Source organism: Pseudorca crassidens, chromosome 16 (assembly GCF_039906515.1).
Source record: "Pseudorca crassidens isolate mPseCra1 chromosome 16, mPseCra1.hap1, whole genome shotgun sequence".
Taxonomy (NCBI): Eukaryota; Metazoa; Chordata; class Mammalia; order Artiodactyla; family Delphinidae; genus Pseudorca; species Pseudorca crassidens.
The window spans coordinates 82425474-82441330 of NC_090311.1; the positions used below are offsets into that span (position 1 = coordinate 82425474).

General features: G+C 44.7%; 1 protein-coding gene across 7 annotated transcripts in view; it reads left to right on the plus strand.

The window, feature by feature from the left end:
• Positions 1-15857, plus strand: part of TTC13 (tetratricopeptide repeat domain 13) — a 70117-nt gene that overhangs the window by 48515 nt on the left and 5745 nt on the right. For 3 of the 7 annotated variants that reach the window (XM_067711109.1, XM_067711111.1, XM_067711113.1), the window contains 7 exons: positions 1037-1193; positions 4703-4833; positions 5826-5958; positions 6788-6880; positions 9181-9264; positions 10100-10184; positions 13774-13883. In XM_067711109.1, the coding sequence (XP_067567210.1) occupies positions 1037-1193; positions 4703-4833; positions 5826-5958; positions 6788-6880; positions 9181-9264; positions 10100-10184; positions 13774-13883 (793 nt within the window). Of the gene's footprint in view, positions 1-1036; positions 1194-4702; positions 4834-5825; positions 5959-6787; positions 6881-9180; positions 9265-10099; positions 10185-11678; positions 11900-13773; positions 13884-15857 lie in introns of those variants that run through there. The other 4 variants (XM_067711110.1, XM_067711112.1, XM_067711114.1 and 1 more) reach the window with 2 other exon arrangements.

The window sequence follows — 15857 nt, forward strand, 5'->3', positions numbered from 1 at the left end:
ATAATTGAATAAAATATCAGTTTTAAGTTTAAATTAATTCAAATTAAGTAAAATCTAAAGTTCAGTGCTTCAGCCGCACTAGTCACCCCTTCAATTGTCAGTAGCCAGCTGGCTAGGGATTACCTTTTCGACAGCACAGCTCTTTACTCTAAATTGTAATTCCCTCTATTTTCCTGGTTTAGGAGAACTTGGACTTGTGAACTATAGACTGAAGCTGGGGGCACTCCATATCCTGGTTTTTTCTACACCGCGTCCCTAGAGATAAGCAGCAGTTGGTCAGTCAGTTGATGAAATCGTAGTCAGTAGATCTATTAGTTGAGAAGGAAGCAGGCTCTGTCTAACACTGAACTTGCATTGCCAGACTCTGGAATCGAATAGTGAGATCTTTGGTGTTGCTTATGGAAAGGTGGTTAAAATTTAGCCGAAGTGGACCCTGATTGGCCGGCTTGTATTTGACCCTGGTAACTCAAGTCAGTGGCAGGCCACCTCCGTTATCATATAAGAGTGACTTGCTAAAATTTGGAGTCTCCATTTAGAATTCTTGTAATTTTTTAAAATAAACTTATTTATTTATTTACTTTTGGCTGCGTTGGGTCTTCGTTGCTGTGCGCGGGCTTTCTCTAGCTGTGGCGAGCCGGGGCTACTCTTCATTGCGGTGCGCCGGCTTCTCATTGCCGTGGCTTCTCTTGTCGCGGATCACGGGCTCTAGGAGCAGTGGGCTTCAGTAGTTGTGGCGTGTGGGCTCAGTAGTTGTGGCTCGCTGGCTCTAGAGTGCGGGCCTAGTAGTTGTGGCGCACGGGCTTAGTTGCTCTGCGGCATGTGGGATCTTCCCAGACCAGGGATTGAACCTGTGTCCCCTGCACTGGCAGGCGGATTCTTAACCACTGCACCACAAGGGAAGTCCCAGAATCCTCGTAATTAAATAACGGTTTGTTATGAAGTATTTGTACAGACTGGCTATAAAAAATTACAGTTAGCTATAAAAACCGTCTCTTTGGCATATCCGGGTGTGTCAGATCCCATTTCCCATCTGCAGAGTATTCTCGATATCTTCATGCCCACCTTGATACTCCCCTTACGGAATATAACATTGACGCGGACCTGCCCGGGAGCTTTAAAGACCACTGGGCTAAGAATCTGCCTTTCCTCATAGAAGACTACGAAGAGCAGCCAGGGCTGCAACCCCACATAAAGTGAGTGCTTTATTTATTTCTTTATTTTTTACATCTTTATTGGAGTAGAATTGCTTTACAATGTGGTGTTAGTTTCCGCTGTACAACGAAGTGAATCAGCTATACGTATACATATATCCCCATACCCCCTCCCTCTTGCGTCTCCCTCCCACCCTCCGTATCCCACCCCGCTAGGTGGTCACAAAGCACCGAGCTGATCTCCCTGTGCTATGCAGCAGCTTCCCACTAGCTATCTATTTTACGTTTGGTGGTGTATATATGTCAGTGCAACTCTCAAAGTGAGCGCTTTAAATGAAGATTTTTTTTTTTCTTTTTCAACACTGAGCTGTAAGTTCATCATAATATCTCTTGGTCAGTAAATGGCTTTCTATTCATGTTTCTGATGAATTTATTTTTGAATTGGATATGTCCGCAAATATTTCTTTTAGCTTACCTTTGGACACCGTCTTTCCTTTTAGCGCGACATTCCCTGCTAATGTGGGGTAACTTCAAATGTACTTATACTTCTTGGTAGCGTTTGATATGCATTATTCCTTTACCATGTTACTTTAAAACAAATTTCTTAACATATTAAAAGTTTGAAATTACAGCACTGGCCAATACTGCTGCAATATGGCAAAATGGATATGCTAAAAGGCTATCCCATTACAGAACAATTAGATTTAGAATAGAAATTAATTCCTGGCAGTCTAGCAGTGTCTTAAAAATTAGGAAAAATCTGTAAAGATCAGCTCCCTCTATGCCTAAAAAGAAAGAAAAGAGAAGGTATTCAAACCACAGTGATGGATGGTAAACACATTTTAACGGAAGAAGGCATCCTATCCAGTGGAGTGCCTTGAGGCATGGCAGGGTGGGTTTGTTGACCTTCAAAGGGCTAAAGTGATCCCATATTGGAGGCATTCCCAGGATCTCAACAGAAGCAGACGCAGATCCTTCCTGGGGAGAAATTAGTGCCAACTTGTACCCCCAGTATTCCCACAGATTAAGATCATTAGTGTGAGAATGAAAACCAAGATGACCGAAACCATTTGTGAGAATCAACAGAAGCCACAAACAATAGACTTTGACCCTTAAGGACTTCAGATATTGGAATTGTTGAAAACAGACTCTACAATAACTCCAAATGAAATGCTTGAAGAAATTATGAAGAGATCACAAACATGAGGAAGAGACATGAGATTACAAAAAATGACCAGACAGATGCCACAGACCCACATGCCACAGACCAAAAACATAAGCTCTAGGAATAGAAAATATAATCATTGAAATGAAGAATTCAGTATACAGGCTAAAAAGCAGATTAGATATAGCTGAGAGAAAATTGCAGAATTGGAAGATAGAGCACAGAGAGTCAAGGAGTTAGAAAACTTGAAAGAGAGCAGATACGTAAAATGTAAGAAGGGCTAACACTTGTGTGTGTGTAATTGAAACTCCCGAAGGAGAAAATGGAGGAGAGGCAGTATGTGAAGAAATAATGGCTAAGAATTTTCCAGAACAAAGGAAACACATTCATAGATTTTTTTTTAAAAAAAGCAGGGTAAACGAAAAAAAATCCATTCAGACACATCATAAGTAACTGGAGAACACCTAAGGTAAAGAGAAAAATCTTAAAAATAGGAAAGTCATATCACCTACTTAGGGTCAATTATTGGACTGACTGTAAACCTTTCAACACCAACAGTTTCTGCAAATAAAAGTCAAACAGCTAATTAGAAAAGTGCAAAAGACATGAACAGGTAATTTCATCAAGGGGAAAACGTGAATGGCAAGCATATGAAAAGATGCTTCAGTTCATAAATATATGAGACCACATGAGATGATTCACCCACTAGGTAAACAAATATTAGCAATACGAAGTCTGATGATAGTAGTGTTGACCAGGAGGAGGATATGGGGAAATTTCATACACTGGGGTATAAATTGCTCCATGAACTTCTGCCAGCAGTTTGTCCTTATTGTGTAAAATCGAATATTTGCATGTCCTACGATCTTTAAGTTCCGCTCCTGTGTATATTCAGGAGAGAACCATGTACCTGTGCACATGTCTGCTTGGAGACCTGTTGATAGCAGTTTCTTTGTTCACAACTGAAAACGAAATCATCCCAAATGTTCATGAACAGAAAAATGGATAAATGTGATACGGTCACATAGTGGGGTATTATACAGCAGTATAAACAAATGACCCAAGCAACAGTGTGGACTAATTTTGAAATATAAAGTTGAGTAAAAACAGCAAGTTGGTACACTGCAGGGTCACATCATTTTCCCCATAGAGCTCATAAGCAAAACTATAGAATATATTGTTTGGGGATATACATATGTAACCTATTTTTTAAAAGAAGAACGTCAAGGAATTGTGAACACAAAATTCAAGGTAAGTTACCTCTTCCTGGGAGGCAGGAGGATAGGACAGGAAAGTGACATACAAGTAGGTAGAGCTACATAATTGTTCAGGTCCTTTCGCTGAGTGATGAGGTTGTATGCTTTCGTAAGTTTCAATAATCAAGATAATAAAAACCAAATAGATTGCTCAAAGAGGTATGTATGTTCTCTAGCATACATACTAGAGAAATATTTATGTGCAGGAAAGCGGGGGCGCCTGAAGGGCTGTCCTTGGAGAGACCTGCTCACCAGGCTGGCCCTGGGCTGGCGTCTGGGAACGGGGATTTCGGGATCTCCCCCTACCCCCAAGTGCCCAGAGCTAAGAATGGCTCCCAGCACCTGCGCCATGTGTATGAACAGTGTGGTTCATGCTGAACACCTGCCCTCCTCTGGGGGCCTAGGGTACCTGCAAGGCAGGGGTGCTCACGTGGTCAGCCCCCAGTACAGTCCCTGGGCACGGCGTGTCCAGTGAGCGTTTCACTCGGGGAATTAGTGCCACGTGTCTCCCCAGGGTCCTGGAAGTGCGCCTGGCTTCCTCTGGACCTCGCCACACGTGCCTTTTCCCTCTGACGATTGTGCTGTGTCCTCAGAGCCACGAGTACAACTGTACACAGAGCCTGGGAGTCCTCCTAGTGAATTACTGAACCCTTGGGGACGCTGACACAGCCTGTAACTTAGAATTGCAGTCTTTGTTATGAAAACTTTTAGCAGGTTGGCGGGTAAACAGTAGCAGTCACATACACAGTCCCAAGTACACTTGGCATCATGTAACTTGGGGCCGGAGCGGGAGATGGACGTAGGGTCGGGTTTGGTTGCTTGTCAAAAGAGGCAGTCCCTGTGTTCTGGAGAGGTTTACAGAACAAATAAGGCTCAGACGTGTCTTCTGAATTGCAAACTAGTTATCAGCGTTACTAACAAGCACGTGACAGCGACTGTACACACACTGTCATGAAGAGTCCTGCTTTGAATTTGTGTCTGGTTGGGTACAGACCACTGAAGTAAAGATCATGTGGTCAGAAGTTCCTTGATTATTTTTGCAGTGGAAGAAGCGACTGCTTTTCAGGTGAAACTGGATAACCAGATATCTGTGGTAAAAGTCTTTATCATGTACGTAATGTTTCTTCCAGAGATGTGTTACATCAGAATTTTGAGAGTTACAAGCCCGAGGTCCAAGAGCTGATTTGTGTAGCTGATCGTTTGGGATCTCTGATGCAATATGAAACACCTGGTTTCCTGCCAAACAAGAGAATACACAGAGGTATTTTAAAACTATCTGAAAATGGGAGTGTTTATGACAAAGGAGCGGAGGATTGGTAAAACCACGTTGTACTTTTGAAAAGAATCATATGTTGTGCTTACTGAAAATCTCCATGTGATCAGAACAGAAATGTATAGATTCATTCACACTGAATTCTGAGAGAAGAGCGCTTCCAGCTTTGGCTCTCATGCTGTTGCTTTGGTGTAGATGTAGGAGGTAGGTCTTCAGTCATTGCTGTAAATCAGACAGCTCATCCACCAGAGCTGTCTCCTTACTGTAGGGTGAGGAGGGATTTGAACCTCAGTTCTTTCAGGATTGGGAGCAGACAAGTGTGAGGTTGCCTCCAATTTCCTCTGATAGAGTTGAGCTTTAGTCAGGCCATCAGGTAATGCATCTATGGTCCTGTTAAATTACCAATACTTGTGATTCTTTTTGTTTTCCCCGGTTTATTTTCATATAATTTCATAATAATTTTCATTTATTTTAACTTTTATTCTTTTTTTTTGTCTTTAAAATTTTTTGTCATTTTTTTTTAACATCTCTATTGGAGTATAATTGCTCTACAATGCTGTGTTAGTTTCTGCTGTATAACAAAGTGAATCAGCCATATGCAGACGTATATCCCCATATCCCCTCCCTCTTGCGTCTCCCTCCCACCCTCCCTATCCCACCCCTCTACGTGGTCACAAAGCACTGAGCTGATCTCCCTGTGCTATGCGGCTGCTTCCCACTAGCTATCTATTTTACATTTGGTAGTGTGTATATGTACATGCCACTCTCTCAGTTCGTCCCAGCTTACCCTTCCATCTCCCTGTGTCCTCAAGTCCATTCTCTACGTCTGTGTCTTTATTCCTGTCTGGGCCCTAGGTGTGTCAGAACCAATTTTTTTTTTTTTTTTAGATTCCATGATTCTTTCGCCGAGTTGTCGGCGAAGATCATTCCCTCTAAAGGGTACCTACAAGCTCTGTTTTCCCCACATTTCCTTCTTTTAGCCATGGGTTTGGCAGCCTTAGAAGTCATGCAAGCTGTACAGCGTACGTGGACCAGTTCAAAGGTTCGAATGAATGGGAAAACGCGGCTGATGCAGTGGAGAGACATGTTTGACATCGCAGTGAAGTGGAGACGGTAACTGACGTTTCAGTGAAAATAAGCTAGACGTCTTATCATTGTCAGAAAATGTTAAGTCTCCTCTAGTTCACAGGTTTTGAATCCCATTTTATTTACTAATAATTGGCCTTGTAAGTTATGTTTTCCTCTCTACAGTTTGTCAGAAATTCCTGACATCATTATTCTTTGAAGTACACTTGATGAATATTTATGAAATAGGAATTGATCGTTGCCGTGCTTCCGAGCACATTTTTAAGTGAGGTGTTGTAGAAAAAGCGGTCTCTCTGGAAGAGCATATCGTTCATTACCCGTGGTACCTTTGAACGAGCTTCAGTGCACTGGTCGTCTTATGCTTGAAGTGCGGGCCTGGCCAACCAGCTACAGTTTAGAGGGGGAACCGCTGATACTCATTTTCATGAGAAAAATCCTGCTCTACTAGTAAACCTGTACTGACGTCTTCCTTGGTCCAGTTAGAACATCTTTTTGGAATTTGCAGGTTTGTGTTTCATACTTTTAGATGTAATGGACTGAGCAGTTGTTTTCCAAAGACCTCTACATGTTTTATTTTGAAAGCTTTTGAACATTTCTAGGTTTTATTTTTATTTTATTTTATTTTTTTTTGCGGTACGCGGGCCTCTCACTGTTGTGGCCTCTCCCGTTGCGGAGCACAGGCTCTGGACGCGCAGGCTCAGCGGCCATGGCTCACGGGCCCAGCCGCTCCGTGGCATGTGGGATCTTCCCGGACGGGGGCACGAACCCGCGTACCCTGCAGCGGCAGGCGAACCCTCAGCCACTGTGCCACCAGGGAAGCCCAGGTCTTCATTTTTCAATAAGCTCTCTTTTACAGGATTGCGGACCCAGACCAGCCAGTGTTATGGTTGGATCAGATGCCAGCACGAAGTCTCAGCAGAGGCTTTAACAACCACATCAATTTGATCAGGTATGAACTTTTGTTTATCTTTCCTGTTCTCATAGGAGTTTATTTTAAATCGTCAGTTCATGGAGACCACGAGCAGCCCAGTGCTCCCTCCTCGGTGACTTTTTGACACAAATCAGCTCTGCACCTGCAAGGTCCTTCCCGCATTCCTCTGAGCTAGCCTGGTTGCAGAAAGAAATGCTGTGCCCCTTCTCCAGGCTCTTTGCCGCAGAACTCAAGTGAAGGGTAGAGTGCCAGATTTTTGCCTAGATGTCAGTCTTTAAAGGGCCCTAAAACATCATAGAAAGTAATTAGATGGAGAATATTACATTACCATAAGATCCCGATAATATCGTGTGGCTTAAAGAATGCTTGTGGTGAGGGAAAAACTCCCCCTTCCAACCCTGCAACACCCAAGGCAGTTGGATGAAAAGCGCTGTCTGGGTGCTAAGCTGCCTTCCTGGGAGGATGAGCCAGGTTACCTGGAGAGCTTTTGTTTTGTCCAGAGGCTCTGGCAAGTTAGGGGCGTGGGTGAAGTGCTCACCTCGTTACCGGACCCTTCATGTGCTTAGCCACCCTCTAGGTATATGATAAGCAAATATTAAAGAGTATCAGCTTCAGTATCAGACCCACTGAATTTAATTTTAGGTAAATTTTACACCTATGGTAGTTGTGTCACATCTAAAATGCTTCGAATTCCAGAACCCTGAATCAAGAAAATAGTATAGTATACAACTTTGACATTTAAGTTTAATGGAAATGTTCTTAAGACATTTATTTTTTTAATTCCTAGAAAATAAATTTCCTTTCCCCTTGTGACTTGTATATTCCTGTTTCTTACAGAATAATTTGTGACATTCACAGGTAGACTCAACTAGCTTTAACTAAAGGCCACTCTCCATGTGCTGTGCAGCACGATGGTGATTTAGCCGTGACGTACAGCCTCTCACGGCAGAAGGCTTGTAGCTTAGTGATGAAGATGGACCTCACTGAGCTATGAGCCTACCGTGTAGTGTGTTAAGAGTGGTGGTGGTCACGTGTACAGGATGCCGGAGGGCGGGGGTGGGGTGGGGTGGGGGGGATCCCAGTCCAGCCTTCAGGTGATGCTGTTTGGAAAGATGGAAAGCAGAGAGGGGGGTGAGGCATGGCCGCACCTGTGAGTCAGGCATGGCCGCACCTGTGAGTCAGGCATGGTCAGGGAGGTATCACTAATTCATTATGACTGGTGGTTAGTTTATGATTAAGGGGCTGTCAGCAGTCGGGGCTGGAAAGACAGGCAGAGGCTGAAACATAAACAGCTTTTTTTCCCCCAAATATAGCTAACATATCCATGCTCAGGCACTTTTTGTCCTGAAATAAAAGAGAGTCATTCAGAGATCAGAAGCAGAGAAGCGAGCTGAACAGAATTACACATTTGGGTGATCACTTTGGCCACAGGTGGCAGAATAGATGAGAGGGCAGCGACTTCCCTTGGAGGCGTGGGACTGGTTAGACAGTTGTGGAACATTCCGGTGCACTGGTCCCGAGGTCTGGAAAGCTTTGTGGAAGTGAGCTGGAGGGGAAGAGTGGATACTGAGAAGGCAGGGTCGGAACACTGGGGGTGGGTTAGAAGTGAGGGCGAGCGTGAAGCTGCGGGTAGGCGGTCCCATTGCCGAGCGGGCACGTGGTTGCCTCAGTAGGCCAGGAAGCCCCAGGGCAGAACATAGGTGAACACACTGGGGAGCTGGAGTGAGTTCCTGAACCTGAGGTTTGACTCGCCTGCGGGGAGTCCAGGGAGCCGTGCCCGGGAAGCAGTCGGCTGTGTGTGTTGCCGGACACGTGCGTCAGCTGGATGGGTACATCGGCGTGTTGGCTGTACGTGAGGTTCTGGGAGAGTTTTAAAAATGGGGGTGGGGATAGAAACGGGAGGAAAATACTATTTAGAGTGGTAGAGGAGATGAAGACAGCTAGTAAGCTGGACAGCAAGGAGTATTAGCCCCTAGTGCTATCAGGAGCCCTGAGGGGCAGAAGGGAGCATATTGCCGAAAAAGGGAAAGGATCCATAAGGGGAAAGGGACATACAAGTCTGAGCCCCGTTTAAGTACCTGAGGACTTTTCTTCCTGTTTTGGCATCTCCAGGGCTGAGTTTGGTGCCTTTCCCACCAGAATAAGCCCAGTCGCTGACCATCAGTCTTGCTTAGACAGGTGTTTGTTTCTCCCGTTCTTTGGCTGCAAACAAGCGAATTTCCCAGCTCTCTTATTGTCCTTTTGAATTAGCTTTGAAATTAGATATTGTGTGGAACATATTTCTTTGTAAAAACATTCTTAATTGTTTTTTCTTACAGGGGTCAGGTGATCAACATGAGATACCTGGAATATTTTGAGAAAATTCTTCATTTTATTAAAGATAGAATTCTAGTTTATCATGGGTAATCTTTCAATTTTCTTTTCATAGTAATGGATAAATTTTATGTATTTTACATTAGTTATATTTATGAAACTTGAAAACCAAGCCTATTGACAGACCAAACAAAATGTGTCATATTTTTACATACTGTTTGGAATCATAAAACCTTTCATAATCATTTATCAACCTTCTTTTTAAGAGCTCCACAAAATCCATGGACCTTAACTGAGTATTTTTATCTTACACACATTGCTGTGACTTTTCTAGCCTCTTTGAAAGCGTCTAGGCTTTCTTTGAATTCAAAGCAGGATGTTTCTTTGAATTTCTTAATTAGGGATTAAATGAGGGATTTTCACCTTAATACTCATTCTCCCTCAACTGAGAGGCAGTACAGTATAGACAGGACAGTGGACAGAATTCTGGGGAAAAAGGAATTCTGAATGTTAGTTCACCAAGTAAATATAAAATTGGTATAAGAGCTTAGTAGGATACTTCCATTTGAGCAACTTTAGGAAGAAAAAACATTCACTTCTAATTTCATAGTTGGAATAGGAGAATCAAGGTTTTCTGACCAAGCCCAGACCCATGCATGTCCACACTGACGTTGGCTGTCCATCCTTTCAGGTTTTCCCCAGTTCACATTCTAGACAGACTGCTGTCTTGTTTCCTTAATTCTCATCTGTAGCCCAATACTCATTAGATTAAACCATCCCATTATTTCAAAACTTTGTTTGTGGTCCACTGTTTTGAATATTGAGCCACTAGTAATTAAGGATGATTTATTTAAATTAAAGGTGAGAGCATAATTATTAATTTCTGTATTAATTTTAGTTGCCATCTCTCTTTCCCTTTTTAAGAGCTAATAATCCTAAAGAATTGTTGGAAGTTAGAGAAGCTCTGGAAAAGGTCCACAAAGTGGAAGACCTCCTTCCAATTATGAAGGTAAATTTATCATCAAAATCGCAGTAGGCGTTTTTAGGGGAAACAGTTAGTACTTTTTTTAAAATTAATTTATTTTATTTTTATATTTATTTTTGGCTGCGTCGGGTCTTCGTTGCTGGGCTTGGGCTTTCTCTAGTTGCAGCAAGCGGGGGCTACTCTTCATTGCAGTGTGCGGGCTTCTCATTGTGGTGGCTTCTCTTGTTGCAGAGCACGGGCTCTAGGCTCATGGGCTTCAGTAGTTGTGGCACGCGGGCTCGGTAGTTGTGGCTTGCGGGCTCTAGAGTGCAGCCTCAGTAGTTGTGGCGCACGGGCTCCGTTGCCCCGTGGCATGGGGGGATCTTCCCGGACCAGGACTCGAACTCGTGTTCTGTGCATTGGCAGGCGGATTCTTAACCACTGCGCCACCAGGGAAGCCCAGTACTTTTTACGAAACGAACTCGTAATTATTAAATGCCTGTTGGTTAACAAGTACTTTAAGTTTTATAAAGTGTGCTACTTGAAAACACTGATAAAACACATTCTGCAGAATAACGGAAACAAAACAGACCCTAGAAGGTAGGAAACTGGAATAAAGAAAACAAAGTCAGTTCAACTAAAAGCTCACAGAAAGAGAGGGGGGAAAAGGTAAGGAGGAAATGTCTGTAGTGGATGCTGGCTCTCAACATGACGTGAATAATCGAGCCCTCGCTGAAAGAATGAGCACCTCAGATCGGTATTTTAAAGCCCGGCTAGGTTCTGTTCACAGGAAACACCTACAACGAGATGACATTCAAAATGTTGAAGGCGGAAAGGTAGGCAGGCAAATGCTACTGAAGAAAAGCAGGTGTGGCAGTATCAGTATCAGAAACATTGGAATTCAAGATAAAGGGCGTGTCACGGGACAGCAATTATATTGTTTAAAAGTGCAATCCGTTAAGAAGTTATAATTTTATGCACCTTTTCTCCACCTGGGAACATAACTACCCATAATGCACCAGCAGCAGGTTGGTTTGGTTTTTTTCAGTTAATGGTTTGAACTATAACATAAAACTTGAATCAATGTTCTCCTTGTAGCTATAGTAGATGAGATTGATTTACATCAAATAAACATTAAGAAATTTCTATGACTGACCAAAGCTTATCCATTTCTAAAGAATAACCAGGAAGCATCCCGTCATGGACAAAGCCGTGAGCTGACTGTGTACCCAGGGTCCAGTCTGCTCGCCGGGTTTGACAGGCTCTCCCGGTCTCATCCCAGGCTCTCATGTGTTGGAGAGCCGTGATTCCGGCCAACCTGCTCGTTGTGAGGGTCTCGTGAACTGAGGCAGTGGTTCTCAGTCTTCTCAGACCCGTCTGAACTCAGTAAACATGTTCAGATGGCCCCTTTACTGCACTAGAATGAAATTCATAAAGAATGTATCCCACCTACTCAAAAAATTCTTTCAAAAGTCACCACAGTGCCGTAAGGGAGTTCTGAAAGGTAAGTTGTTTATAGTAGAAAACCATGTATTTCAGTGTGTCAACATTCAGGCATGTCTTCATGAGAAGCCACAAAGAAGTAGCCAGTTGCTTGCACAGATGTGTATAATCTTGGTGAACGTGACAGCGACAGATGCAGCCCTGTATCCATGTGTCATTTGGTGACTCAAGTATCACGAGCTACGATGTTGGCGATAACGGTTTTCTGTAATGGTAAACCGCGCTTAATAAAGTTCCACACGCTGTATAGTATCCTCTTTCCTCAATGTATATGCTGTTTGCATTCCTAGGAGAGTCAGTGTGTATTAAAATGTAACAAATATTTAGCGTGTGAGTGTGAAACGGAGTCTGGCTCCAGGCCTAGCTAATCATTACATTATAAACAGCTCCTCATCTACAGGGACGCCCAGTGGGAGTCGCGCCTGTGTGGCCGTCCCCAGCACCTCGTCCCCTCAGCCACCGCATCATCCCATAAATTCCCCAGACGCCCCCGAAGGGGCAGAAGGGCCGCACCGAGGGCCGCTGGATCCACCAGACAGAAAGAAAACTAGAGCCTGACTCAGGTTTCAGTCTTTAGCTGTCCTGTGGGTATTTTAGGCATTTAAATTTACTATATTAGGCAGAATACAAAATCAGCTTAGGGATATTTTAATATATGTATATCTTTGTCTAAAAAGAAAAGCGCAATGGACAAAAGGCTGCAGTCGCCTGGAGAGCAGCTAAGGGGCCGGGCATCGCCCGCCCAGTGCCTGGCTCCCAGTGCAAAGTCACGGCCTGTCTGGCCACATCTGGGAGTGGCCGTCCCACTGTGGTTTTGCTCACCGCACCTCCAGCCAGGCTGTGGGCACACTGGCCTTTCTAAAGGCACACGTAGAAGGATATAAAAATACGCCTTTGTGTTTAAAGCGCTTGGTGAATATGATGCCATGACAGCCTCCACTGAGATATAGGTACTTTTGCTGAAAAGTACGTGTACTTTTTCAGCACATTCACTTTTGCTTTCTGAAAAGCCAAGTTCAGATGTACCTCAGCTCCCCTCGGGGCGGCTGGTTAGTAAGTTAGGGGACTGGACGTCGAGAGGGCCTGGGTCCCTGCTTCCACTCTGCCACTCCCTCGTGCCAGCTCGGGCCAGACCTCACCTCGCTTCATCTCACCAACTTGGTTTCCTCACCTGTAAGATGGAGGTCGTGTCCTGTCTTATGGGCACGCTGTGGGCATGAAAGAGCATTGGCACATACTAAGTGTTAGCGCCTTCTGCCTCTACAAGTCTCTGTCCTCCTACGGGACACCTCCCGTCTCGGCCCCTGCCGCCTGCTCTCCTGCTGACGTCCCTTCATCTGTGTCCTTCTCTGGACCTTGATGAATGCCTGCTGGCTGTCGCTGTTTTCGGGCAAACTTTCCCTCCAATATCTTATGCGAAGCACGACCTCTTTTAATTTTACCATTGATTCTCTTATTCAAGTCTGTCAATCCTAAAAACATGTTGGCTACACTAAACGAATTGGGGAGGATTTTTCTGGAGTAATTTATTGGCATTTCACTTCGTCAAAAGTGTTTTCAACAGAAAGCCGTGTTCATACTCATCACCCTTAAGGGCCACTCTGATCTCTGTGTAATTCCTTTAGAATACTTTGCTTTGTCACTCTGTGGTCTGCGGAGTTGGGGTGTGTGCATGTGTGTGTATAAAATTCTCAGGTGACAAAATTCTGAGTATTTGCAGACAGATGAGAGTCTACTTTGAAGAAGCAGTAGAATAAACACAAGGTGCTCTTTCGAATTATAGGATGTTGAGTACAACTATTCTGCAAAGTATCAGTGTGGCTGCCGCTTAAGATGAACAATAGAAAAGACCCCAAGGGAGCTCTTAGCAGTGAGCAGGGCCTTGCCATTGCAGGGAGGCTGTGCGCCTTTTGCTCTGAGGTTCTCTGCTGCCCTCTGGCAGGGGCCACGGGGAGCGTGACTTGGGCGGGGAGTCTGGGTTGGGGCATGGGGCCAGGACAGAGAATACACGGTGTCTGGCACACCGTGACCCTTCTTAAAAACATGAAAGTCGGAGTCGGCGCTGCACAGTGGCAGTTGGGAATTTACAGTGAATCTCACCAGTAACGTGAATTTTCTTTTTCCCCGAAAGCAGTTTAATACTAAAACGAAGGATGGGTTCACTGTGAACACAAAAGTTCCCAGCCTCAAAGACCAAGGGAAGGAATATGACGGCTTCACGATCACTATTACAGGAGACAAGTACGTGTGCTTCCCATGTGCGGGTGCGCAGACAGGGGCTGGTGTCAGAAGGCATGCAGATGCTTGGCGCTGCTGCAGGAGATCGGACCTCCTGGGCTTTGGCTGTCCTCTAAAACAGAGATTATCAAGGTCCAGTGTGTAACGAGAACCAGCTTTTTTTTTTTTTTTAACGTGACATTTAGATTATTACACCAGCAGATAGATTTTCTGACTGTGCTACATCTAACAACTTTTTAGATATTAAGTATAATGTCTGATGTGGTTTGTGGAAAGCATTCTTCCAGGTTCTTGAAGTTTGTCGTGGGTAAGACGTTTACTCATTAAATGGAAAAAAGATGAGAGATTGGCAGGTTGAAGGCTGTTATTGGATTTTTAAATATAGGTTTTAAAGTAGTATGAGAGTGTAAGTGCAGTCTTATTGAAACTTTAGAATACAGATAAGCAAAGATTAAAAATTTTAAATCATTATTTCCTTTAAAAACTGAGATTATACTGTACATATTGTTTTACAACCTGTTTGTTTTCTAGCCTTACTACGAACATTTCCCCATATCCTATTCTTAGAAGCATTTTAAAAAATTGCATCGTATTCCATTTTAGGGATATTGTAGAGTTGCTGCTACTAATTTTTTTGTCATTGATCATTCAGGGTGTTTCCCATTTTTTCACCTTATCAGTAGTAGCGCCGCAGTGACCGTTTTTATTAATGATCATTTTATTTACATCTGAAATCCACACTTCACCTAGGAGCCTCCGTATCCCTTGAGTTCTGGGTGGAATGACCTTGACCCTCTCCATTCACTGCCGTCCCCGAAACACCGCGCTCCTCAGTTGCTTCCCTAGGAGGCTCCACCACTTCTGCATCAGGGACTTCCGGCAGCTCAGCGGCGGGAGCCATGTCCTCTCAGCCCCTGCTGGGCTCTGGTTTCCTTGTCCAAACTTACACAGGCCTTCATGAGGAAACCCCCGTTTAGCAACTTCCAGATTCTATGACTCTGCCACGTCGTTGAGGTCTCCGTCTCTAACCCAAGCCACTTATCAAAGTACTTTCCCAATAAGGGTCATCCTCCCCCCAGAAGGAATTCCAGGGTCTTCTGTCGAGGTGAAATTTTTTTCTCCTACCTCTTCACCCAGGCAGAAATGCAACTGCCGAGTAAGAGTCCATAAGTCCTTCCCGGAAACACAGCGTCTTTGCTCAGCTGTCTGTCTCACCCCATTTGTTGTCAGTCTCGCTCGGGGCCTCCGACCCCTACTCATGACCCATGCCTCCATCTCCGGTCTCCTGGGGCTGGCCCGTGCATCCTCGGGTCCTAAGGCCGGGTCCACGGGGCGCCCCCGTGGCTCCAGAGCTCCCTCCCCAGTCCATACCCTGCCGTTGCCTGTTGACACCAACATCGGCCCCCGTGCCGTACATTCAGGCCTTTTGTAATCATGGCCTCAAACAACGCTTCCTGCCTCCCTGAAGCACTTTCCTGCCAGCGCCCGGCCTGCTAATTCAGCTGGACTGCTTGTTCGCCGAGGTCACCTCCCACCTCCTGGCTCTGAGCCTCTGGCGTCGCCGTCCTCCTCTTCAAGACCCAGGCTCAGGCCCCTTCCTCCGCAAGCATTTCCTGTTTTCTTCCCTGTCTTCCAGAGTAGATCAACTCTCTCTCCTTGGGACCTCTGATGAACCGTTATGGCTCTACGCATGGGCTCTTCATAATCTGTGGCCTCGTTTCCCCTCCGTCCCTCCATCAACGCGGCAGCTCTGCTGTGTTGTCCTTTAGAGGGTCTGAGGAGTATTTTCAGCGTTTGGGTACCGGCGTTATCCAGTAACTACCTGTTGCATAGAATTTATATCCTCCACAGAGCCTCCCATGGAGCTCATGCAGCAGAAGCTTAATAGAAAAGGAAACAGCGGAGGCCCTGAACTCGCTTTCAGGGCACAGCCCCGGCCCCTGCTCTTCTATTGTAATAGGGTAGCTGTCTGATAAA